The sequence below is a fragment of the Sapajus apella genome, unplaced genomic scaffold (genome assembly GCF_009761245.1).
Source record: "Sapajus apella isolate SASKATOON/1434 unplaced genomic scaffold, GSC_monkey_1.0 scaffold1, whole genome shotgun sequence".
NCBI classification, from domain to species: domain Eukaryota; kingdom Metazoa; phylum Chordata; class Mammalia; order Primates; family Cebidae; genus Sapajus; species Sapajus apella.
Window position 1 is genome coordinate 90,118,731 of NW_022436941.1, and position 25,595 is coordinate 90,144,325.

The window sequence follows — 25,595 nt, forward strand, 5'->3', positions numbered from 1 at the left end:
GCCCATCTGATGCTTTCTTCCTTTTTCCAGTGGAGTGTACCAGAAAGGTCATACTTTATCATTGTTTTCTCTTAATACACATGCCCAGGTAGGTGCTTCTCTCTCGGGCCTGTATTCAGTTAACATTTTAATGTTAACAAGTGTGGACCATCAGGAAATGGCCTCTCCCTGGCGCTGCCAAATTATCATTTTTAGAGAGGCAATGTGATAATTGCCGAACCACCACCCAACATTTTTAGTGGGTGGGTTGAGAGGGGAGAGCCCTCTCCTGCCCTGCTCATGCCTAACTACCTGTAACAGATTCAGTTTGCCATTTCATATCATATGGGCATGATCTGTGGTGCCCCAAAACAATTACAATAGTAACATCAAAGATCAGTGATCATACAGATCACCCTAACAGATACAAAAATAATGAAAACGTTTGAAATACTGTGGGAATTACTGAAATGTGTCACAGAGACACAAAGTGAGCACATGATGTTGGGAAAAAATGGCACCCATACACTTGCTCCAAGGTTGCTTCAGACCTTCCATTTGTAGCAAACTCAGTATCTGCAAAGCACAATAAAATGCACAATAAAACAAGGTATGCCTGCCTGTGCCCTCACAAACCTCTGTATTTTATCTTAGAAACAAACTGTAATAAATGATTGTTTATTCTTTCTTTCCAGTTAATCTCTAGCTTTCATCCTCACCCCCAAAGAATCGGGCCACCTTCCCTGCTTTATCCCCACTATGCCTAAGCACATGGCATTACATAAACACTTGTTTAGTGTCAATAAATACCGCAGACATGTATATTTCCAATCTTATGGGGAAAAAAGGTGCAGATACACAGACGGCCTATTTTCTGATACCAAATTAGGAAAAGGAGTTCTTCACCTTTGGCCAAGTTTTTTTTTTTTTTTTTTTTTAAACAGCTTTACCGAAGTATAATAGTTTTTTAGCTTATTTAAAAATAAGTTCCACTTCACTAAAATGTGTTCTGTGGTTAGTTCCCGGGTGGAATGTGTAAAAGGCTGATCCTCAGCAGCCTTTATTATTAGAACACCCAGGTCGGGCCGCTTTCGCGTGGAGCACCGGAAGTAAAAATCAAAGAGGAGCTGGCAGGATTCCGGACAAAGAACCAGCCCTCCCCACCCTACACCTCTTCCTGCTTCGCACTTCGCAGGGAGAGCAGCGAGAGCAGCGAGAGCAGCGAGGGCAGCCCCGGGAGTGGAGGGCGGGACTTCCGGTCTTCCTGGTTGCGGAGCTGTTACGCGGCTCTCGGAAGGAGCGGCGAGTTTTGAACCGCTCCCGTTTTGTTTTCGCTTTGTTTTTAGCAGTTACAGTTGACTCTGTCTCTGGTTTCCTGCTGCCTGGAGGGCGTCTTGGTCAAAACACTCTCCCTGCGACCTTATTCCTCTAGGGTTGTGATTTTTTTTCTTTCATCAAGAAATATAACTTACTGGTAACTTGTCAAACTCAAGAAATCCCTGGACAAGCAGTCGTGGGCAGGCCCCGACGCTGCTGCTTCCAGAGCATTTTGGCAAATAAAAGCCAGGAACCGTTGCTGGCATCATTTCCACAACTTTTCGGCTCCTAACTGCTGTGAGTGCAAGACGTTGGTGGTTGTTTTGGTAAGGCTCTTTCTGTAACTAGAGACTATGGCATTTTGAAAAAAATGAGGTTCTCATTCATGTCAAGAACAGACTTGTGGCTTTGAGTGTTCAACATACCCTGACGTAATGTGCTGAGTGGTGAGAACGCAAGAGGGAATTAGACAGTAGAGATGAGCATGGCAGTGTGGGTCGGAGCCGCGTTATGTTTTCCTGTGGTGTGCCAAGAACCTTAGACATTACACTGTTTGTTGTGTATGCTTGATTATTTAAACTTAGAAAACTTCCTCAATAAAGCTATTAAAAAAAAAAACTTGGGCAGAGATAGACTTTTTCCCCTCAAATTGGAATCAGGAAATGTTTTCCACCTATGTATCGGCACCCGTTTTTTCCCCTGAAATACCTGGGTATGTATATATATCTGTAATATATATTGCCATTTGATAAGTACATAAACAAGTGATGTAAAGCAGTTGGTATGGTCTGACTTGTAGAAAGTTACCCATGACATCAATACTAGAGATGGATTGGAAAGAGATGAAATTCCAGACAGTTGCAGGCGTTGAGGGGAGAGTCCATGGCCTGAAATAGAAAAGGAGGTAAAGAGAGCCAGGTTCCAAAGAGAGACTTAGAAAATCAGCAGGACTTGTTACAGGGGCATGGAGGAAAACACAGTGCAAAGTCAAATTTTAGAATATTGGCTACTAACAATGAGACGCCATTAATTCAAATTGCATATTCAAGAGGAGCAATATACTTTTTTAAAAATTTACTTAGTTTTCATCATTCAAATATTAATTGTGCCCTTACTATTTGCCTAATAATATTTTGGATGCCAGAGATACACTGTTGCATGTAAGACAAAGTCCCTACTTTGGTTAAGTTTATATCCTAGTGGGAGAAAAATTGAAGAGAGATGACAAATGATCGGGAGATGTTTGGGAGCAACTTTAACTTAGTTGGTTGTTAGGCCCTTGCAGGGGTTACATTTGTGCTGAGACCTTGATGATGGTAAAGAACCAGACTTGTGATGAGCCAAGGAAAAGACAGGACAGGCTGAAAGAACAGTGCAAAGATTCTAAGATGGAAAACAGCTTATTTAAAGAACATTAAAAATGCCAGTGTATATAAAGTGCCCTGAAGACGTAGAAAGTTGAGAGATGACATTTGGAGAGGTAGATAGGGCCAGACTGTGTGGCCTACGGAAAGTTATTTTTTTCTGGCAGGTAAAATTCAATTATCTGAGTAATAGAAGAGGATAATGTAGAAAGGGTTAGTGTTAGAAAGGATTTAAAAAATTTCATAAGATGGACTGAGTGCCTGCAAGGCAGCATCCACAGTGCTAGTCCCTGTCATATTTGTTTTCTTATTTAATCCACACAACAATCCTGTTACTACTCCCATTTTACAAATGAGGGACAACCTGAGGCTTATAGCTAGCTAGTGAATGGTAAGGTGTGAATGAAACCCAACTCTTTAATTCCCCTTCTGTCACTGCTATATGGAGAGCATAGGTGAAGAAAGAGTATTTTAGAGGTAGAGAAGCAGAAATTGAATGCAGTGAAATGAGGATGAATCCAAGACAATAGGAGATTAAATTGCACAGTAGTAACAAAGAGCTACTTCCTTAATGCCAGCGTGGGGACAGGATTTGCCGGTATTTGGATTTCTTTTTCAGGGTTCTTTTTCCGTAGGCCTAATAGTTACCTTTTGCCTACCTTTTGAATTTGTATTGCTAACAATTTGCTGCATTCTTACTGCAAAGGTGTAATTTGCTTATTATTTGAAATTTGAAATGAGATAATGAGCATATAAATTATAGAAATTAAATTTCTTCTTGGTTATGTTCCTGCATTGGAGTAAACTTCTAGAAATTATGAGCTTCTAAATAATGAGCATATAATTTACAGAAATTAAATGTCAGTAGAAATGAAGCTATTAAAATTCTAGACAGTTATAACTTTGGGGGCTGTTTTCTCTTCTTGGTTATATTCCTCCATTGGAGTAAACTTCTAGGGGTTAATTAAGGCATTTTGTTAAGAATGTTCATTTCAGATCTTTTAAGTATAGCTAGTAAGATCACTTTTCTTCCAACAAAAGTAAGTGCAATGCTAATGTCCTCTTCTTAGAAAATGCACCCATTTATTTTGATAAAACTTTTGTACATTAAGAGAACTATTTATGCTCTTGTGTTTCCTATTCCATTCAGTCTTTGACTTAGAAAAACATCTTAACCTGTCATAGTAATGGCAGCCGAACTACGAATGGTACTTTATGAAGATGATTCAGTACAAGTACAATATGTCGATGGTTCCAAATTGCAACTTTCTCCCTGTGGCTCTGAATTTTTATTTGAAAAGTCACCTCCTGTTTCAGCACATCCTTTAGAACAACCAGAAAGAATTCGTCAAAGGACACATTTTGTCATTAGCACTTACAGAGTAAGTAAAGATACCACAAAAATGACTTTTTTCTTTTTTAGATACAGGTTCTTGCTCTGTCACTCAGGCTGGAGTGCAGTGGCACTATCATAGCTCACTGCAGCCTCGAACACCTAGGCTCAAGTGATTCTCCTGCCTCAACCTCCTTTTACAAGGGAGTTACTCTAGGACTACAGGCGTGCACTACCACACTTGGCTAACTTTTAAATTTTTTGTAGAGCAATGTCTAGCTATGTTGTACAGCCTGGTCTTACACTCCTGGCCTCAAGTAATTCTCCCTCCCAACGTGCCAGAATTACAGGTGTGAACCACTGTGCCTGGCCAAAACTACTCTTGAATACCAAAATATTATTGACGTGGCTAGAATATGAAAATAAGTATTATGGATTATACTTTACTGTCATTTTTAATTGATTTTCAAATCATTTTACATTAAGATTATATTTTATATTTTTTTCCATAGGACCAACTACAGCGAGCCCTAGATTTTCGAAATTCTTCAGCTACTTGCCCTTTTTTATCTGAAAACATCATACCTTCCGAAAGAAAAAAGGTGATTTTTTTAACTTCATTTTTATTGGTATTATTTGAGGACAAGTAACTAGAAAGAGGTAATTTAATGTTTGGCCTTTTTTTTCTTTTTCAGGACAGTTTTCAGGACACATAGAAGTTACATAGTTTATCCCCTTGCCATTTTCTCTGTAGCCAAGGATTATAATCAGAATTTTTTAGATTGGTGACTTTTTCATTCTCAGAGGTCTCAAAATTAAGAAATTATGTGACCATTTTCAATAATGTGTGGTATTTATATGCATATTGTAAAGATGTGTACTATGGGTATGATCTTTTATTAATTTGCTTACATAGTATTTTATTTGGACTTTTAGTAATAATAATAACAACTGTCATTTACTGAGTGTCTACTATGTCCAACAACTATGAACAATATTGGAAATATTTAATAACACCATACTGATCAAAATGGATGTCCATCCAATCAAAACAGGTATATTGGATAGATGGCAGCCTCTTTTTATAGGCAAGGAAATTATGCCTCAGAGAGTTTACCAAATTTGTCTATGGTGATTTTCTAAGTGGCAAAGTCAGGATTTGAACCTAGTCTGTCTGACTTTGTAAACTCTATTGCTCAACTACTTTCTGCTGCTACCTTTCTATGCCATCAAGATGCCTGCTGGCTGAGTAATTTTATATTGTGGCAAAGGAGCCATAAAAAATTTAAGTTGTAACTTAGTCTAGAAGGGTAATTTTCCATTGCATCTTTTGAGTCACTTTATTCACTGAAACTGCTTAGCATGTTGCTGATGCTGCAGCAGGATTATTACATAGTCTAATTCTAAAAGAGGACTTTAACTGATGACCATCCTTACAAAGGATTCAGCCTTGCTGTCAATAAATATAGCCCTCAATTTAGTGTCCTAACATACACATAGGTAGCATAGTAAATTTAGGAAGCTTTCTTGACAATAGTTTGTGTAAATATAAGGTTTTACATAAATGGAATTGAAATGCTAAACGCTTGGCAAAATTAACTTAATAAAAAACTCTCATGTAGTATATACTGTTTATAACATATGAAAAGGCACAACCAATACTGTTATTTGTTATGAGTCTGTTATTAGGATCGATTTTTCTTTGAGCAATGAAACTTTTTAAAATGTTCCTCTCTAAGCCTCCTGGAATTTATTTTAGTGTATGGTGTGCCAGGTACTACCCAGGATGGGTTCTTTATACATGTTATCTTATTTAGTCCATGTGGTAACCCTCCAAGACGGAATTTCCCAAATGTTGTTCAGTAATTCTAGTAGCAATTATTAAATAATTTTCTCTTTTCTCCCTTGCTCTGAAAAACTTATCACATATAACATTTTAAGATATGATTGAGTTTGTTTTTGAATTTTCTGAGTTGTTCTGTCAATAATTTTTATGCTAGTCCCATACCATTTAAGCTATGATTGCTTTTATTTATTTTTTATTTGATACTTAAAAACAATTTTTTAGCTATGATTGGTTTTAATATGGTATATCATAGTGCTGGTCTTCCCTTATGTCTAATCCTTTTCAGAGTAAACTTTTGCAGGGTTGGGGGAGGGGTGCAAATTTGTTTATCTCTGATTCATTGTTCATTTAAAACCAAAATATATTTAACATTAAATGTAATTATTTCTCTCATTTTGTGTATGTGTGTTTTACATCTTTTTTTTTTTTTAAGGGAGATCATCTTAAATATTCCCTGGAAAATCATATATAGGCTGAGATCTGTCCCTCCATTTTTCAATTCTCTCTAGATAGTAAAACACGAATATTTAACAGCTTCCTTACACAATACTTGAATATCAAATGTATGGAAAAATTGGACTGTTAACAGAAAATACTCACCATCTTTTTCCCCCTCGTTTCAGCATATCTTTATTGACATCACAGAAGTGAGATGGCCCCATCTTGATACAGATGGTAGCATGATATGTATGGAGCGTGGCATCGTGAAGATAACATCTTTAGATGGTCATGCTTACCTCTGCCTGCCCAGATCTCAGCATGAATTTACAGTATATTTTTTGTGTAAAGTTAGCCAGAGGCCAGACTCATCTGCAGTGTTGTCAGAAACAAACAATAAAGTCCCAAAAGATAAACTAGTTGAAAAAGCTGGCAAAATCTGTACACATGGAAATTTATCAGGACAGAGACTGAAGAATAAAGAAAATGAGCTTCATTGCCAGATCATGAAATCCAAAGAAACTTTAAAGAAGATGAGTTGTGTACATGGAACTGAAGGGAGGGAAGAGCTGCCTTCACCTGGTACAAAGCACACATGTGTATACACATGGGTAAAGCAGTGCTGGTCTGTGGCTGCCTGTCCACAGGAATGGAAATATCCTTTGTCTTTAGCACTTCATTTTCATAATAAAATCAGCAATATGTCTAAAATTGATGCACACATCACTCAGAGTAGATTTTTAGCTTCTGATATTTCAGAGGAAAGAGGAAAAGTCATTTCTGTTCTTCCTAGGGCCCTGTCACTCAGCTGTCCAGTCCCACACCTGCACAGGTAATGCAAGAATGGCTATTGATCATGAAGCTTTTATCAGAGCCAGCCTTTACCTGGATAATTTCCTTTTTATCTGATACCATTCATAAGGAAAGTTTATTTAGCTCATCCAAAATTTTGCTTTTAACTGATAGTAAATAATCTCCCTAGCAAATGTGTTCCTCATGTTTCTTACTCTGTGTCCATGCATTGAATATTTATAGAAGGCTGACTCTACACTAGATAAGTCCAGTGACTGAAGAAATGACTAAGACACAGTCCCTGTTTTATAGCAACTTAAAATCTAGTGAAGGTCGCTGTACCTAAAAAGATTATTAAACTATGCTAAATGATGGGACAGGTATCTGCACAGGGCTCTGTGGGCATAGGAGAGCACCTGCTGCTGCTCACTGGAGCCTGTGACCTTGCTTGCTGGAGTGTGGATCTGACACAGTTCTTTTGTCCATACCTAGCTTCAGAGGCTACCCATGTCTTTGGTTCACTGACTATAAATATGTCTGTTCTCAAAAGGGGTACACATCGAGAGGCTTCTGGATGGCTAGATATAAAGCCTTTTCCTCCACTAAGGATTATAGATTTGTAACATGAACTTCGAATAAATAGTGCGGTAATAATGATAATAACTAACACAAAACAGGTGCCAGGAACTGTTGGACTTTACCTGTTTGATTCTAAAAGTAACCTCATGAAGTTAAAAAGATATCATCCCATGGCCGGGCGCGGTGGCTCAAGCCTGTAATCCCAGCACTTTGGGAGGCCGAGGCGGGTGGATCACGAGGTCAAGAGATCGAGACCATCCTGGTCCACATGGTGAAACCCCGTCTCTACTAAAAATACAAAAAAAAATTAGCTGGGCATGGTGGTGCGTGCCTGTAATCCCAGCTACTCAGGAGGCTGAGGCAGGAAAATTGCCTGAACCCAGGAGGCGGAGGTTGCGGTGAGCCGAGATTGCGCCATTGCACTCCAGCCTGGGTAACAAGAGCGAGACTCCGTCTCAAAAAAAAAAAAAAAAAAGATATCATCCCTATATTGTAGAGGAACTTGAGACACAGAAATGTTAAATAACTTGAGCAAAGGCACACAGCTAGTACTTGTAAAATTGAGATTTGATCCCAGGCAATCTCTTGAGTATACATTTGTCATTTAAAACAAAAATACGGGAATGACTATTAGCTTGTCATGATTATCTGGTTAAAATGAGAAAATTGAGTATTATGAGTACACATCAAAAGGGATTTATGCTTCAAAGTTAATGATTTTTCAATAACCGCTATGTTTAGGTTGAAATCCATTATCCTTAATATAGTTTATGAAGTCTTTTGTGATCTAGTCCCTTCCTGTATCTGTAATCCTCAACTCTATCACTACTCTTGCCCTTGCTTTCTCTATTCTTAATAAGCTGGACTTTAGCAATCCCTGAAATGCTTGTTCAAGCTCTCTTTGACCACTTCACCTACTCTTTACTCTTCAGGAGCTCTCTCTCTTTCTCTCTCTCAACTAGCTAACTCGTGCTCATTTCCAGGTTTCAGCTTAAACCCAACTTCTTTAAGGTGGTTTTCTTGACTACCCTAAACAAGTTAAGTCCTATACAATTCCATAGCATACAGTACCTCCCTTTTCTTTACACTCAATGTTTACTATTTAACGTCCCTGCTGTAGGAATCTTCATTGAGGGCAGGGACCATATCTACTTTCTTTGGTTGTTATATCTGTAAGAGTTATCGCCGAGTTTAAAATGAGGAAACTGAGGCCAGCACAAAAAGATTAAATGCCAATTTATTCAGCTCCCGTGCGAGGTTCCCTGGTCCTCGGGAAAGGCCAGGGAAGTTACACCTGACTCTTCTGGGCATGGGGTTTTATAGGGAGTGAAGGCATTTGATTGGTTATGGGGAAACAGGGTGTGGTTGGGGCAGACTGCTATTGGTAGGTAGGTGGGATTTTCCAACTGCGGGCTAGGTGCCAAGTGCAGAGCTTAGTGTTGAGTGCAGAGGGGTTTTCTAAGGCGGGCTAGGTGCCCAGTGCAGAGCTTAGTCCTGAGTGCAGAGGGGTTTTCCAAGGCGGGCTAGGTGCTGAGTGCAGAAGTGGGCGTGTCCAAGCTCCAGGCGAGGCAACTGGCCTTATGATATCCACAGTGTGTGTAGCACAGTGCTTGGCCCACCATAGATATGTCAGTATTTTTTTGTTTTAATCCAGACTAAAGTTTAAATGTTAGTAAAACTGTTAATTTATGTTATTGTGCTGAGATTCAATAATGAGATTATTGAAAATACTGAAAAAATTACATGGAAAAAGATTTGCTTTTATGTTTCATTAATATACCTTCATATTAATTTTTATTTGATCTAGTGAGTTAAACAAGAAATTAATCTTGTTACAGTAGCACTATTTTGTTAACTTCTAAATGCAATTATATTGAGCAACCAGCAAAAATAGCTTGTATTTTATCCTTCACAGGTGGAATTTTTGTGATTCACTTTTACAGAAACAATCTGATGAATATTCCTATCCTGAACTAGTGAAAATGGTTTGGTACAAAGGTGTTACATATAGGTAAGTCACTTGTGTTGCCTCCTGTGTTGGACTTAGAGCTGTTTATTGATGTCACAGAGAAGGTGGGACTAGCTGTAGACAGACTCTCAGAAGAGGACACAGTTCTGCTGGACCAACTGTGCTCCTGTGTTTGGTCCTGAATTTGACAAGTCTCAAAACTAATGTTATTAGTGCACACGGAGGTCTTGTGACTCACTCATATTAACCATTTTTATATGTGGTACCTCCAAAGCCAGTGAGGGTTCAGTTTTGCTAGTGAATGTAATACTTATATCAGTTATTTAGGTCACCCCTTCCAAGCATTGGAGGATCACGTTGTTTGAATTAGTCAAAACAGGATTGCTTGAGCATGGCATTGAGGAACTTCTCTTCCCATCCTCAAGGGGTGTGGTTTCAAAGGCAGGAGTTTCCCAGGCTCCAGGCCTCCATCCGGGAACCAGAGGGGTTTCAAATGTAAAGTTCTTTTGTCTGGGTTTCTACCAGATCTAGGTGGGGAAAGCCAGGTAGGTTCCTTTGTCCCCCGAAAACACCACTGAAAGTTCTGGGAGGAGAGGGCTCTATAACTCAGACTTGTGGACCAAATAGCCAATCCGGTATCAGAGTCAAAGATCAATCACTCCAGAGGAAGTTTGAAAGAACTACTCTCATTGGATGAGAACATGAATGGGGGGAATAACAAGGGTTAAAATTCAGCTGCTCCTTACCAAATGGATTCCTTCTCTGGGTCCCCACCCACAACAGCATGGGAGCTGCTTTTCTCTCTGTCTCTCTTGTCTAATAAACGGCTTTTCTGCAAAAACTCTGGGTCCACGAAAGGCAAACTCACCTCACCTCCAGGGCCCCTTTCCCCATTCTTCTAGGTTAGTGAGGATAAGAACCTCTTCAGAACTGGGAGGGAGCTGAGTACGCTCCCCGGATTACAGTATTAGAGAAGTTAGATCACCTAAGAGAGATTTTGGCCTTCATTCGCAAAGCAAATACTCATTGAACGGCTGCTCTACCAGCACTATTCCACTGAATTATCCCTCCCCCACAACAAAGGATACACTTCTACTGACTAGAATACTAGAGTTAGCCAGATTGACAATTTCACTTCCATGAATAATGCCAGAAGAGCACTGCTAAATTTTTGGAGAGTGAGCGGGCTCTCCCTTTTCCTATGTGAAGACCTGTTCCTTCTGATAACATATGCTAACATGTATGTTAATAAAATTAACTTGGCTTAAGTTTCTATGTGGTATATACCCAATGCCTTGTTTGTACCTGGCTGCTGCAGGGACAGCTACCTTTTCTTAGGGATAGCCTCTTGTACTGATGACTAATCTTATCCATAAAGTATTGGTTCCACTAGTTTTAATCTATTTTCAAGCTCTGGAAATGTTATATTTAACTCATTTGCAATAGACATTGCTTTGGTGACTCTTTCATGCCATCCTTATGATTGGCAGTGGGGATATCAGATAAGACAAAATGCCTGAATTCCAGAAGCTCTGAGTTTAGTTGTTGAAATAAATGCATAAACCAATTCCATTTATCTTTCTGTGAAAGAGTTAATTTAGCTGGTTGGGTTCAGAATATGAAATTATCTGCTTCACTGTACAGGCAAAAAGACTGTGCTGCTTTGCTTAGGTTTTGTTTTTATTGTTTTTTGATGACTATCTTCATGCATGTTTTAATCCCAAGTAGAAAAAAATTTTAATGGTTATTTCTCTTTCTTAGACTTACCCATCAAAATATGAACTCAATAGAGATTTATCCTGGAGATGGATCTGTTTTCAGATCAGAAGGGGCTTATTTTGGGAATTATTTTACGTATTATTCCATTCAAGAAGGATCAGACGAGGTAAGCCAACAATGAACTCAAGAAGTTTTTTGGTGTATAGCTCTTTATAAATAATTTCCAATATATATGGGAAATTTGGTTATTATATAACATTGCTTCCTACTCTCATCGGGAGAATTAATATAATCTTACTGCAGGCATTGACACAGTAATTAACCACCTTGTTTTTACTGTATTTTCACCTGCTATATCTGTTTGCCTAACCAGTTCATGCTTAAATCAGAAACTTTGTTTTGTCATAGACATTATCAAATGGACAATGCTGAAACCAGAAGGATTACTTTGAGTTAATATACTACTTTGAATTAGTATTTGTGCATTAAAAAGCAAAAGCACATTCTTTTTTCCCTACCATATAATTGTTTGTGTATTTTAAGCACCTCTTTACTTCTAAATCTTTATATATAACTAGACAGTTGAACAAGATTGTTCTCTGTTGTCGAAAACAGTGAAACATAACATGGTATAATTACTAGACCATAGTCTTAATAATGTCAATATTTTGTTAATGAGTTTTAATTTGCTTATTACCACTCTGATATTTTACATCCACCCTTTCATAGCAATCACTGTAGTATCACACTGCTTTGCATGCTTGTACAAAATAAGTATGTTTTCTCTCTTCACTACAGAGTGGAGTATTTAAATACTAATCAGATTATCAGAATCCTTAGGGAGTAGAGTTAAAAATTGAGATTTTTTTTTAACTATGGAAATTTCAAACATATACAAAAGTAGACAAATATAATGGACCCCTAAGTATCCATCACCCATCTTGTTCATTTATACTTCCTACTGCCCCCTCCATGCCCTGTTTATTTTTAAGTAAATCCCAACCGAATATTGTTTTATTCATAAATACTTCAGTATATATTGGAACAGATTCCCAACTGGGGTCTATTTCTAGGAAAGTATTTAGTAAATAAATATTAATTGAACAGTAACGCTTTGGCAGGCACTCTGGTATGCACTGGGAGGGATGAAGATGAAAAAGAGTGCCTGCCCTCAAGGGTTCAAAGTCTTGTGTTCAGTCGGAGACAAACAAGTAAATGAGATACAAGTGTGCCCAGTAACATGTATATGTATATGTGGGTATATGTGTGTGTATATAGTGCACCAGACAGTCAAGTGAGCAAGCAAATAGAGTAGGTATGCATAGTCACATTGCTGGCTGCTATATATCAGAGGGTTTGCAGAATTGAAAGATAAAAGGAGTGTATCTTCCTGGAGCTACTAAAAACAAAATGAGCTGGGTGAGGTGGCAGGCACCTGTAATCCCAGCTACTCAGGAGGCTGAGGCAGGAGAATCGCTTGAACCTGGGGTGCAGAGGTTGCAGTCAGCCGAGATCGCGCCACTGAACTCCAGCCAGTGCACTACAGCCTGGGTGACAAAGTGAGACTCCATCTGAAAGAAAGAAAGAGAGAAAGAGAGAGAGAGAGAGAGAGAAGGAAAGAAAAGAAAGGGAAAGAGAGAAAGAAAAGAATGAGGAAGCTGTAGATGCATAGAGAAATAGATTCTGGAAGATCTCAAAGATATTTTTGAGTGAAAAAAGAAAGTTGTGCCAGAACACGTACAGTGATATCTTTTGTTTAAAGAACAAAAAATAAACCCCATACCTATATAGTACTGTAACACACATGCACAAGCACAAGAAAGGATCTGGGCAAATACACACTGAAATAGTTACGTTTGGGAAGGAGTATGGGATTTTGTGAGGGAGGAGCAGTCAGGACTAATTTTCATACTTTTTAAACTTTTTTTTAACAAGAAATTCATTGTGTAAATAAAAATTGAAATAGGAAGATTGGCAGATATTCACAGTGTAAGTGCTTCAATAGAGATAAGAACTTGGAGGCCAGGCACAGTGGCTCATGCCTGTAATCCCAGCACTTTGGGAGGCTGAGGCAGGCAGATCACAAGTTCAACTCCAGCCTGACCAACATGGAGACACCCCATCTCTACTAAAAATTCAAAAATTAGCCAGGCTTGGTGGCCCATGCCTATAATCCCAGCTACTTGGGAGACTGAGGCAGGAGAATCACTTGAACCCAGGAGGTGGAGGTTGCAGTGAGCCAAGATTGTGCCATTGCACTCCAGCCTGGGCAACAAGAGCAAAACTCTATCTCAAAAAAAAAAAAGAACTTGGTGCTTTGGGATCTCATAATAAAGGGCACCTGACCCAGTGTTTGAGGTTCCAGAACCAAACAACTCCTGAAGGAAAACTTGGCTAAGCTAGGATCTATAATTCCAAAGGAGGAGTTCTACAAAAGACAGATGGAGGTAGGAGGAGCATATAGCTAAGGGAACAATTTACTTTCTCTTTTCATGGCTGGGTTCTTGTCACCCAGATTTCTATCTAAATGTCACTTCCTCACAGAGGTTTTTCCTGACTATTCAAATTAAAGGAGCTACCCATGACACTCCCTATCATGACATCCTCACCTTTTTTCTTCATAGCACTGAATACTGGGTGACATTTCTTATTGATGTATGTTTGTTCACTGTCAGCCACACTAGAGCTAAGCCCTATCTTATTCAACACATTATTGTTGCTGGTTCTTAGAACAGTTTATGAATAGCACCTAACTGGACACAAGAGCCTGGGGTGAGTGTGGAGTGTTGAAGGAAGTGAAAATGTTGTAGCTTGGTAGATTAAAACATAGATGGGATGCTGTCGGGCATGTCCAAAGAAGAGGCCAGATCACTAAGTTGGCCAGCTCATAACTGGAGCTGAGAAACCTCACTGCGTTTGAGGAACCAGTGAAGGATTTCAAGTAGGCAAATGACATCATCAAACTTATGTTAGATTATTTCAGAGGAAGATGACCTGGGTGGGAAAGAGGTGAAACTTGAAGCTGTAGAACCAGTTAGAACACATGTATAGTAGTTCAAGTGAAGGCCAGGCAGTAGCAGGAAAAATGGAAATAAATATTAAGGAGACATAAGAAATATTAAGGAGTTAGAACTGATTCCTGACTAGACATTGAGGATGAGGAAGGAGTTGAAAGGGATGCCAGATGGTGGTGCCAGGTACTGTGTGAAACCAAAATTTTTATCAAATCTAAATTTTTTTGATGATGGCTTTTTTTTTCTTTTGAGCTTACCATGAGATGTCAAAGAAGAATTTGAGATGATTAAAATTCAACTATATCTCAACCCCACCTACCCTAATAGATTATAAGACACTCACTTTTAATTGTAAGATGGATCCAGATTTCAGGGAGGTTAAATTGTAAAAAATAAGCATTTTAGAGTTGATGAAATAGGGTTGTGGAAATAAGAACCCAGAAGGAACTCAATATCCAGTAAACAAAGACATAAATAATTAAAATATGGTATTTTGAGTGCCTCCCATGTGCTAAGCACTCTGCTAATAAATGATGAAGATATAGACATGAGCAAAACGGACACAGCCCCTTCCTTCATGGAGCTTCATTCTAACAGGGAAAACAGACATTAAGTAAAAAATTATTAAACTGAAATTGTAATTAGGACCAAAAGGCAAGATCAGAGGGAACTGTGCTTGTGGGCATGACTAGGGGATTTCTCCTAGTCTCTGGAACCTCTGCAATGTTTTCCCTGAGACTGAAGGAGAAATAGGTGTTAGCCAGGCAAAGGGAGGTGCTGGAAGAGGGAACTGAGTTTTAGGTAGAGGAGACAACATATGATAAATGATATACCAAAGGTAAATACAGCATAGAGAAAGTGAAAGTGAAAATTTTTAAATGAGGCTAATTCAAGTTTTAACATGGTTATGTTGAGATGTCTGTTGTGATATCCAAAAGAGAAGCCCAATAGAGATTTAGACAGCCAGGTCTATAGACCAGGATAAAAGGACAGAGACTTTTTTTGGTACCTATTATATGCTAAATTCTGCCCCAGGTACTTTATATGTGTATTATATCATTAATCCTCAGATCAGTCTGGATGGTAGGCAGAATCTCCATTTCACAGGCTGCAGGCACTGAGGCTTACACAAGGTTGTATAGCCTGCCCATAATTATAGTTGGTAAGAGGCAGACCTGCGATTTGAATCCACATCTGTCTGACTTTGAAGACCATCTTCTTCCCCTAATGGTAAAGAGTATGAGCTGCACTCTTTTGGTGGTTTAAATCAGATCTCTCCTGTTTCTTAGCCCTCAGTCTCAGTTTTCTCATCTAAAACACAAGCATCAATAGTTATTTCAGTATTATTTTGAGGAATAAATGAGATAATCCATGTAAAGTAGGTAGGATAGTGCCTAGCACATAGTATCTGCTCCATAAATGTTAGCTGTTGCTATTATGTAATTTAATGTGAACACAGCTTTGGACTCTTTTTTTTTTTTTTTTGAGACGGAGTTTCGCTCTTGTTACCCAGGCTGGAGTGCAATGGCGCGATCTCGGCTCACCGCAACCTCCGCCTCCTGGGTTCAGGCAATTCTCCTGTCTCAGCCTCCTGAGTAGCTGGGATTACAGGCACGCGCCACCATGCCCAGCTAATGTCTTGTATTTTTAGTAGAGACGGGGTTTCACCATGTTGACCAGGATGGTCTCGATCTCTTGACCTCGTGATCCACCCACCTCGGCCTCCCAAAGTGCTGAGATTACAGGCTTGAGCCACCGCGCCTGGCCAGCTTTGGACTCTTTTGGGATTACCTAGAAAGAAATCAAGAAGTCAGAAGAGAAGTTTGGAGACAGAGTCCTGGGAAACACTAGCAAGTCTAAAGAAGAGGAAATTTAGAAAGAATTTTAAAATATTTTTATTTTCAAATTTCAATAATCTCAGCCCATAAATAATTTTTACTTCCAAAAACTATAGCAATAGTTCTTCCATTAATGTAGCAAAATGGTATATTCATTCAATTAAAATGCTTTTTTTTTTTTAATCTGTATAGCTATTTCTTTTTGTCTTAAGGGAAAGGGGTGGCTTGTGGTAAATTTCCTGCTAATGTGTAGGAAAATTAGTTTGGTTAGCACGTAAATATGCCTAATATTTAAATTGGGAAATAAATTATAAGTTATTAGAATGTAACTTTTGGGCCAGGCACAGTGGCTCATGCCTGTAATCTCAGCACTTTGGGATCCTTGAGCTCAGGAGTTCGAGACCAGCCTGAGTAATATAGTAAGACCTCACCTATACAAAAAACTTTAAAAAATTAGCTGGTCATGGTGGCGTGTGCCTGTGGTCCCAGCTACTCAGGATGCTGAGACGGGAGGACTGCTTGAGCCAGAGGCTGCAGCAAGCTGTAATCGCACCGCTGTACTCCAGCATGGGAGACAGAGTAAGACCCTGTCTCAAAAAAAAAAAAAAATATATATATATATATATATATACATATATGTGTATATAGAATTACTCCTATTCATTCAAAAGTTATGTATATATATAAAACTCAATTTCAAGATTTATATGTTTATATATATAAATATATATAGTATATGTTTATATATATAAATATATATAGTATATGTTTATATAAAAATAAATATATTTATATATTATATATAAATATATATTATATATATAATAAATACATATAATATATAATAAATATAAATATAAATTTATATATATTAAAATATAAATCTTGAAATCAAGATATATTTAATTTCAAGATATATATATATAAAACTTTTGAATGAATAGGAGTAATTCTATATTTTTTTAAACTGGGAAAATGAAAAAGCTTCATAAAATAACTTTTAAAATGTACAGATTTTGCCTGACACAGTGGCTCATGCCTCTAATCCCAGCACTTTGGGAGGCTGAGATGGTCAGATCACAAGGTCAGGACATCAAGACCATCCTGGCCAACATGGTGAAACCTTGTCTCTACTAAAAATACAAAAATTAGCCAGGTGTGGCAGCACGTGCCTGTAGTCCCAGCTACTGCGAAGGCTGCGGCAGGGGAATTGCTTGACCTGGGAGGTGGAGGATGCAGTGAGCTGAGATCATGCCACTGCACTCCAGCCTGGGCAACAGAGTGAGACTCTGTCTCAAAAAAAAAAATTACACACACACACACACACACACACACACACACCCCTACATACATACATACATACATACATACAGGTTTTATGGGATTTAGTTTGTTAAAATAACTACTCATCTTGTCACTATTATAAAAACATTTCAAGGAAAAACAGCTAAGTAATAAAGGCCAAAATTTATTATTAATGAGATTTTTCATTTTAACTAATTTCAGAGAAAAGAGAAAACTTACTCAGTAAATAACCTTCCTCCAGACAGACCAGGAAGTCCGTTCTCTGTCTGTTCTCTAATTAAACAGGCAACAAGGTAAGTTCTTCCTATTCTATTGAATCAAATGTTATGTATCTAAACATTGTGGCACATTTTCTTGTGATTAAGGGTAAGGTTAAGAATTGGCAGGTACAATGGAAATATATGCCTTTGGTAAAATTTGTCAACGTTTTTGGTCTCATAGTTATAAAATAAGGTAATTTTTATGTCATTTATTAAAGAGTACTTCAGGCTTTGTAATTTAAGTATGGAGAAATATCCATATATGGTGAGCAAGTGCTGAGAGGAAGTAAGTGCCCTTTCTCTGGATAAGTGTGGCATTGTTATTGTTCCTTGAAATCAAGTTAGAGATTTGATGGTACATTTAAAATTTTTATACTTCTTTATTATCTTCCAAGTAATAGATTTCTGAGAGTGTAGTAATGATTAAGCATAGGTTGGTTCTTTGGTTCATGTATTTTTAAAATTCTCTCAGTCTGTGGCACCCAGAAGAATGTAAGTGGATTGTTGTATTACATTATTTCTTTTCATAAATTTATGTACAAGCAATTTCCAAAATAGATTTGAAGAAGCATATTTTGTAATTTTATTTCCGAGGGATAGTTGATTTATATCCCTACCATTTTTAGGCTATGTGAAACCTTCTAGGCACTGCGAATGTATCACCTTTTAAAAAGGAGTTCCTGAAAATTCTGTCCATGGAATCATTTCATTGCTAAAAATTAGAGAATAGCCTTACCATAGGTAAGATTAGCACAGTAGTTCCCTTCTAGGGGCTTAAGGATTTCTGGAAAAAAAGAGTTCCCAACACATTTCAGTGGAAATGATTAACTGATCATCTAAAATGTTTTATGGCAGTGAAAATGGGTTGCTAGAATTGGAAAATGTCATTTGCAAATGTTTAAGTAGTATTTTTCATGTTCACAGAATTCTTCAACATTGTGTGACAATGAGACTTTCTTTAAGCCATAATTATCATATATGCTGCTGGAAAATGGTATGTTAAAATTATTTTAAAAGCAAGAGATTGGCCAGGCATGGTGGCTCACACCTGTAATCTGAGCACTTTGGGAGGCCAAGGCAGGCGGATCACCTGAGATCGGGAGTTCAAGACCAGCGTGACCAAGATGGAGAAACGCCATCTCCACTAAAAATACAAAATTAGCACATGCCTGTAATCCCAGCTACTTGGAAGGCTGAGGCAGGAGAATTGCTTGAACCTGGGAGGCGAAGGTTGTGGTGAGCTGAGATTGCTCCATTGCACTCCAGCCTGGGCAACAAGAATGAAACTCAAGATATTTCAAAATTGTTCTACTGTTTGTATCCATACTTCTGAATTCAAACAGCTTTCCTTTAAGTCATATGAGAAATTCTTTGTAACATTAATATTGGTTTATTCAGAAAAATACTTACCTAGTAGACAAACACTGAAAGTTCAGAATTTTATGTTACAGTTTTATTGTATATGGTTTTTGTTTTTGATGAAGAGAAAAGGATAGGGGAACTGATTGGATTTGAAATATGTAAAAACATCAGTCATTATAAACCATATTATAGTGTTCTATGTGTTCATAACTGTAAAAATAAATTCCTTAATGCTGATTTAGAGGAAATGATTCTCAGACCTTGATTTCTGTATCTATATTATTTAATGACAAATCTATAGGTTCCTAATTTTTATCTCTATCGGATATAAAGTTCAGAGCAGAACAGTGACTTTACAAAGATATTAGAACTGAATCTGCTTGAAAAAAGACTGTTTTGGGTATCCATTTATGAAACAGTTAAAATATAAGGATTTTACAATATTTGACTTCTGAATAAGAATCTAAAATTGCCTGAGGGTCATTAATATTCACTTAAACCTTATTCATAGATAACTCTATTTCCTGCTATTTTTATTTACTTGGTTTTAGGTACCTGGAATAAATGATTGCAATATACTCCCTTTGCTTTTGAAAGAGACACTCATACCCAGCGTGGGAAGATTTCTTGCCTACTCTGATGACAGAGTACATGCTATCTTTTTAGATGGCATTACTCTAACCCTAAATTGGAATTTCAGCTCTCCTATTGAGAAGGGACAGGTGGGTATACTTCAGACTGAAATCTATTTTTTATTGGTTATCTGTAGAAAATAGAAGAAAGAAAATAAAGTACCACACTATTTCAGTTCATTTTTTGAAATATAAAATCTGTCAAGAAGCTTCACTGATCTCTTTGGATTTCCTAGCGAAAATTAGAATGATTTGACAAATAGTCATTTTTATAAAGATAACTGATGATAGAGAGAGCAATTAGTATTTCATTTGCTTTGATAATTACCTATATGAGTGGTGGTTAAATAACACCCATATCTCATGTAAACAACATTTAAATTGTTGCATCTTTAATGATTCCTCTACTTATTTTTTAAAGTTAATAATGAAGTTAGAATAGGTTGTTTATGTTTCTGTTTTCAGTTCCAAATTGATAAACTTATGTTTCTACTTTGCTTCTTAAGGCAAATCAAGGTCTTAACTTAAGTTGGTGTAAGTTAACTTTTCCTGATGGACAAGATCAGTTAATTCAAGTTGAACACCCTGGACCATATGAAAGGTACTGAAAAGCAATTTTTAAAATTATTTTTATGTTTTACTTTTAACTGACAGAGAAGAAGCTATAAACATTATTTAAATGTTATACAGTATATATTCTTAGTTTTTCCATGTGGATAATAATGAAGGCATTTCAATAGTTTCATAGTTGATAGTTGTACTGGTGTTTAGCATAACTAAATAGATGAAGTCAGCTTTAATCATTTCATTTGTATTCAAGTAACTTTTCAAAATGAAATGTGTTACAGACATACTGACTTGCTGTGGAGGTCAGCTATGTTAACAATTAACTAATCCTCTAACCAATTTGAAATAAAGTTTGTAACCACGAATAACTAAAATTGTGTGTGTGTGTGTATATATATATATATATATATATATTTTTTTTTTTTTTTTTTTATGGAGTCTCACTCTGTCACCAGGCTGGAGTACAGTGGCACAATCTTGGCTCACTGCAACCTCTGCCTCCCAGGTTGAAGCGATTGTCCTGCCTTAGCTTCCTAAGTAGCTGGGACCACAGGCACGCCACCACGCACAGCTAACTTTTTGTATTTTTAATAGAGACGAGGTTTCATTATGTTCATTTCTATTGATTTAGCCAATCATTTTAGATTATTCATTTTATTAAGCTTGATACTGTTTTAGATAGTTATATATAATTACACATACATATGAGCATAAGCATATGTGTGTATGCATTAGCAGGTGTTTTTTGGTTTAAATTTTAATAAGCAAATACTCAGTTTTATTTGTTGACATTTTCTGATAAAATTTAATGGAATGCATTTTACTTTGAGAAACTAAAAGAATTAGAACATTTGAATTGAACTTTAAATGAAATCCAAATATCACCTTTGTTTCTTAAATGTCATTCTTATTAATCACAAATATAAGTAAATTGTTTTACTCTTGATGAATAATGGAAAAAACTTGGCTTTTCTATGACCAGTGAAAAAATTTTGAAAATTGCCCAGTAAATGCTTCACTTTAATATTTTTTTCTTTATGCTCTTTTTCCCAAATTTTCTTAATGATTTTTAAATTTTTGTATAGTTTTATAATGTATTCAAGTTCATTTTTTTAAGTATTTCCTTTAACGTATTCACTTTAGGTATGTGACAACAGTAACATCATGGTGCAGGAGACTGACCCAGACTAGTCCCAGAGAGATGCCCATTCATTCGTCATCTTCTGTTCTCCAAGAAAATTGGTATTTTCTTTTAAACTTAATCTGTTTAGAAGAACTAATACTTTAAAAAAATTAAAGTGTCAAATGGTAAACTGAGACTTTTATCAGAATAGTCTAGAGAGATCCCCATTCATTTGTCATCTTGTGTTCTCCAAGAAAATTGGTGTTTTTCTTTTAAACTTAATATGTTTAGAAAAGCTAATGCTTTTAAAAAATTAAAGCGTCAAACGGTAAACTGAGACTTTTTTCCCAAAAAAACTTTCTTAGTTTTGAATATGATTAACTCCTAAAGTATTTTTGGTAGCCTAAGCTTGAAGAAAATGTATTTCTAATTAAACATCTAATTTATTACATTTCATCATATTCTATTTCATCTGAAGGTAAGAAAACTTTGCACTGAAAACAACATAAAAATGAGTGTCTCTTTTTATGTGACAAATTCATCCTGAAAACTTTATGGAAAAATTTAAAGGGGATTCTTAAATTTTTAGTAATGTTAAAGGAAATAAAATGTTTAATAACATGGGCTTTCAGAAAAAAATTGATTTTTAAATAATTTGTCATATTAGTTACTTCCCCAAAATTAATTGGCAGATCAAATAAAGCAAGTATTTTAGTCCCTCCTGTATGCTTTTCAGTGTGCAGGGTACTAGAACTGAGCTTCAAAGCAACTTTTAGGGAAAATATAAGACATTTTAGGAAGGAAATAAGGGCAGAAGTAAAAAGGATATTTTAGCCTGTGGAAATGGAAGATAGTTTTTATGGAACATATGCTCTCTATTAGTGTATAGTGTGAGTTTTGAGGGCTAGGAATGGATCTTATAATAAATAGAAGTTATAATAAATAAATAAATCGATCTTATAATAAATAGAATGGAATTAGAAGGTCCTAAATGGAAAAATGATATGAAGAAAGGTCATTAGAGGATTAGTGTCACTGAGAGTCTAACCTGAATATATTGGAAGACAAGGAGACCAGGAACAATTTAGGAAGCTTTTAAAGTAAGTTTTGTGAGGTGACCTAGCATAGTGTAGTGAAACAAAATGAAAACATTAGCCAATTTTTTTTAGCTTTTCCTAAGTCATTTCTTAGAACAAATCAGATCAGTAAGTGTTATTTGAATATCTCAAGTATCTAAGGATTCAGCTTTGCAGATCCCTTATCCTTTAGCCATAGCCTGTTTGGAAGCAGAAAAGTTGCTAAAGTAACTAGCAAAATACAATTGTGATGGAAGGGAAATTGTGCATGTCTACAAAACTGGTCACTTCTCCATTGCTTACCTGGCAATTTGTAAAATATCATCAGCCTTTTTATATGAAAGCTGAGAAGAATCTATCAATACACACTAAAAACTACAAGTAGAGATTGGTGATAGCAGCTAAAGGTGAAAGCAACTAGGAACACCAGAGGCAAAGTAAGGAAATTGAGGAAATTGAGCTCTATTCCCCTGGTAAAGCCTCAGGTATCTCCACTTTGGTTTTTCTTATCAAAGAGGGTAGGTTGAAGGAAAATACACGACTGTACAATAAAAAGCTACCTAAGTTATATTCTAATATTTTTTTTCCACCACACCCTTCATTATTAGTTTATTAATTCAACTTTTTAGTCAACAAATAGTACATGTTTCATAAGAAGTTGGTTCATTACGTGAGCAACATTAAAGGTTGTATCGTTTCTTACAACCAGAAGAACGTGTCTTCGGTTAAAAAAGATATTTTGCAATGATGAAGAATCAGCAAGCTGTTGGAGTAAGTTGTACCCAAGTTCTTTGCCACAGATGTTTAAAACAATGAAATATTTCTTTTCATTCTCCCTCCATAGGCTGGAGTACAAGGGAAAAGAGTAGAAGCTGACAAGGAGGTGCATGTGATCTGTTGTAGTAAAGCCAGTAAAGCAGACAAGTCACATACCCTACTATGAAGTGTGAAGATTTTTATAGTGACTTGAATGTTTTAGACCAATGTCTACATTAATTTTGCAGAGAACTAGTCAAGTTACAGTTAGTTGTTTGCTATTGCTCGTATTTCATTCTAACTTGATAAGAAAAATGATAAAGAACACACATTTAGGGGTTCTGCTGGAATTGTATATATATTCAGCTCTCCACTGCATACCAGTTGCCCCAGTATCTTTCTATAGACTATGGTAAGAGCTAATGTTCGCATGTTAATCTTTTGAGCTTAAGAAAACAATGAAATAAGTAGGTAGTCTATTCCAAAAGGAATTTAATACAAAATAGTTGTTTTGACACATAATTCAACTATTTAAAAACTTGGATCTCCCATACCATCCATTCCCAAAGAATTCCATATAAATGAGGCCTTAATATATGCACAAGTACAGAAAAATAAAAAATACTTTCTGAGAGAAACAATCTAGGTAAGAAGAGCAGGAAGTTAAATTGTTAAAGAGACGATATTAAAAATAAATATGTGATTAATATAATGTTATAGGAATTCAAGGAAGGAGAGAACACTTCTTTCACAGAAGGAATGGGATTTTTTTTTTTTTTTTTTTCTTGGCGATGGAGTTTTGCTCTTGTTGCCCAGGCTGGAGTGCAGTGGTGCAATCTTGGCTCACTGCAACCTCCACCTCCCAGGTTCAAGCGATTCTCCTGCCTCAGCCTCCTGATTAATTGGAATTACAGGTGCCTGCCACCACGCCTGGCTAATTTTTGTATTTTTAGTAGAGATGGGTTTTCACCATGTTGACCAGGCTGGTCTCAAACTCCTGACCTCAGGTGATCTGCCCACCTTTGCCTCCTAAAGTGCTGGGATTACAGGCATGAGCCACCATGCCCGGCCTCAGGAATGGGATTTTAATAGGTTTTTAAAAGTTTTAGTAAACTTTAGGGAGGAAAGTAGAATGTATGCCAGGTTAGTACTAAGAAGGAAGGCCAGTTATCCTCAAACGTCAAAATTTGGTATACAAATTCCTCGACGTGGATTTACAAGGGATAGACTTTTATTCACTTACCTTTAAAGGCACTCAGTATCAGTTGAGTCAAGTTTATCTGTTACTACATAAAGGTAATATAAGGAGAATTCTTCTGCATTCTTCTGTTTAAAATTCTAACCTTTATGAAAAAAAAGTCAGGTATGCTTATGTGAACTATGAATATAAAAGAATCAGACAACTGTATGAACTTTTTTTTTTTTCTTGCACAGGTCTGTTGCTTCTGAACTTGAAAAAATACAGAAGTTTAACCGTATCCTTTAAACAGAATGCACTGTCCTACATGATTACTCTCTTTCATTCTAGGCTTAATTCATGACTTCAGTACTTTGTGAATATTAATCTATACTTAATATATTCCTGAGCTTTATTGAATCAGCAAATACTTAAGATTGTAATTTCAGATGTATCTTGTCTACAGAAGGTATAGCATGTTAACATTTATACTTTTCTTTGAATTTAAATTGAGCAAAGAATAGCGAATTAGGGTTAAGGTCGCCTTTGGGGACTTTTTCACTTACATAATTATATTCTAAATTATAGCTGTTTAAGACCTCTTTTTTTAAAAATGAAATCGTTCGTTCTGTACATTCTCACCCAATTCATCTAAATTTGTTTTCTCCTGTGATTTTTCTCTAATCTTACTCAGATAATAAGTTCTATAGTGAAGAACAGGCTTTTCACTCTAAATCTTTTTAAATTAAAAATAGACACTACACAGATTCCTTATAATCCTATCATCCCTACTCTTTTTTTAATTCCCATATCATTTCTTCACATAAAGAAATGTTACTAGACAGGCGCAGTGGCTCACACCTATAATCCCAGCACTTTAGGAGGCCAAGGCAGGTGGATCACCTGAGGTCAGGAGTTCCAGACCAGCCAGGCCAGCATGGCGAAACTCCATCTCTATTAAAAATACAAAAATTAGCTGGGCATGGTGGTGCGTGCCTGTAATCCCAGATACTAGGGGGAATAAGGCAGGAGGATCACTTGAACCTGGGAGGCAGAGGTTGCAGTAAGCCAAGATTGTGCCACTGCACTCCAGCCTGGGCAACAGAGCAGCAAGGCTCCATCTCAAAAAAAAAAAAAAAAAAAAAAAGG

At 36.7% G+C, this 25,595-nt stretch overlaps 1 protein-coding gene across 2 annotated transcripts in view; it reads left to right on the plus strand.

The window, feature by feature from the left end:
- The first annotated feature begins 1,206 nt into the window (after positions 1 to 1,206).
- CUNH5orf34 (chromosome unknown C5orf34 homolog) overlaps positions 1,207 to 25,595 on the plus strand; it is a 25,472-nt gene continuing 1,083 nt past the window's right edge. Inside the window, exons 1-12 of one of the 2 annotated variants that reach the window (XM_032281345.1) lie at positions 1,207 to 1,622; positions 3,811 to 4,042; positions 4,506 to 4,595; positions 6,463 to 7,109; positions 9,564 to 9,659; positions 11,379 to 11,502; positions 17,695 to 17,786; positions 18,678 to 18,747; positions 19,667 to 19,837; positions 20,254 to 20,348; positions 21,458 to 21,556; positions 24,704 to 24,744. In XM_032281345.1, coding sequence (XP_032137236.1) covers positions 3,848 to 4,042; positions 4,506 to 4,595; positions 6,463 to 7,109; positions 9,564 to 9,659; positions 11,379 to 11,502; positions 17,695 to 17,786; positions 18,678 to 18,747; positions 19,667 to 19,837; positions 20,254 to 20,348; positions 21,458 to 21,556; positions 24,704 to 24,744 — 1,720 coding nt within the window. In that variant the 5' untranslated portion in view covers positions 1,207 to 1,622; positions 3,811 to 3,847. Of the gene's footprint in view, positions 1,623 to 3,810; positions 4,043 to 4,504; positions 4,596 to 4,929; positions 5,049 to 6,462; positions 7,110 to 9,563; positions 9,660 to 11,378; positions 11,503 to 17,694; positions 17,787 to 18,677; positions 18,748 to 19,666; positions 19,838 to 20,253; positions 20,349 to 21,457; positions 21,557 to 24,703; positions 24,745 to 25,595 lie in introns of those variants that run through there. The other variant, XM_032281352.1, reaches the window with a different exon arrangement.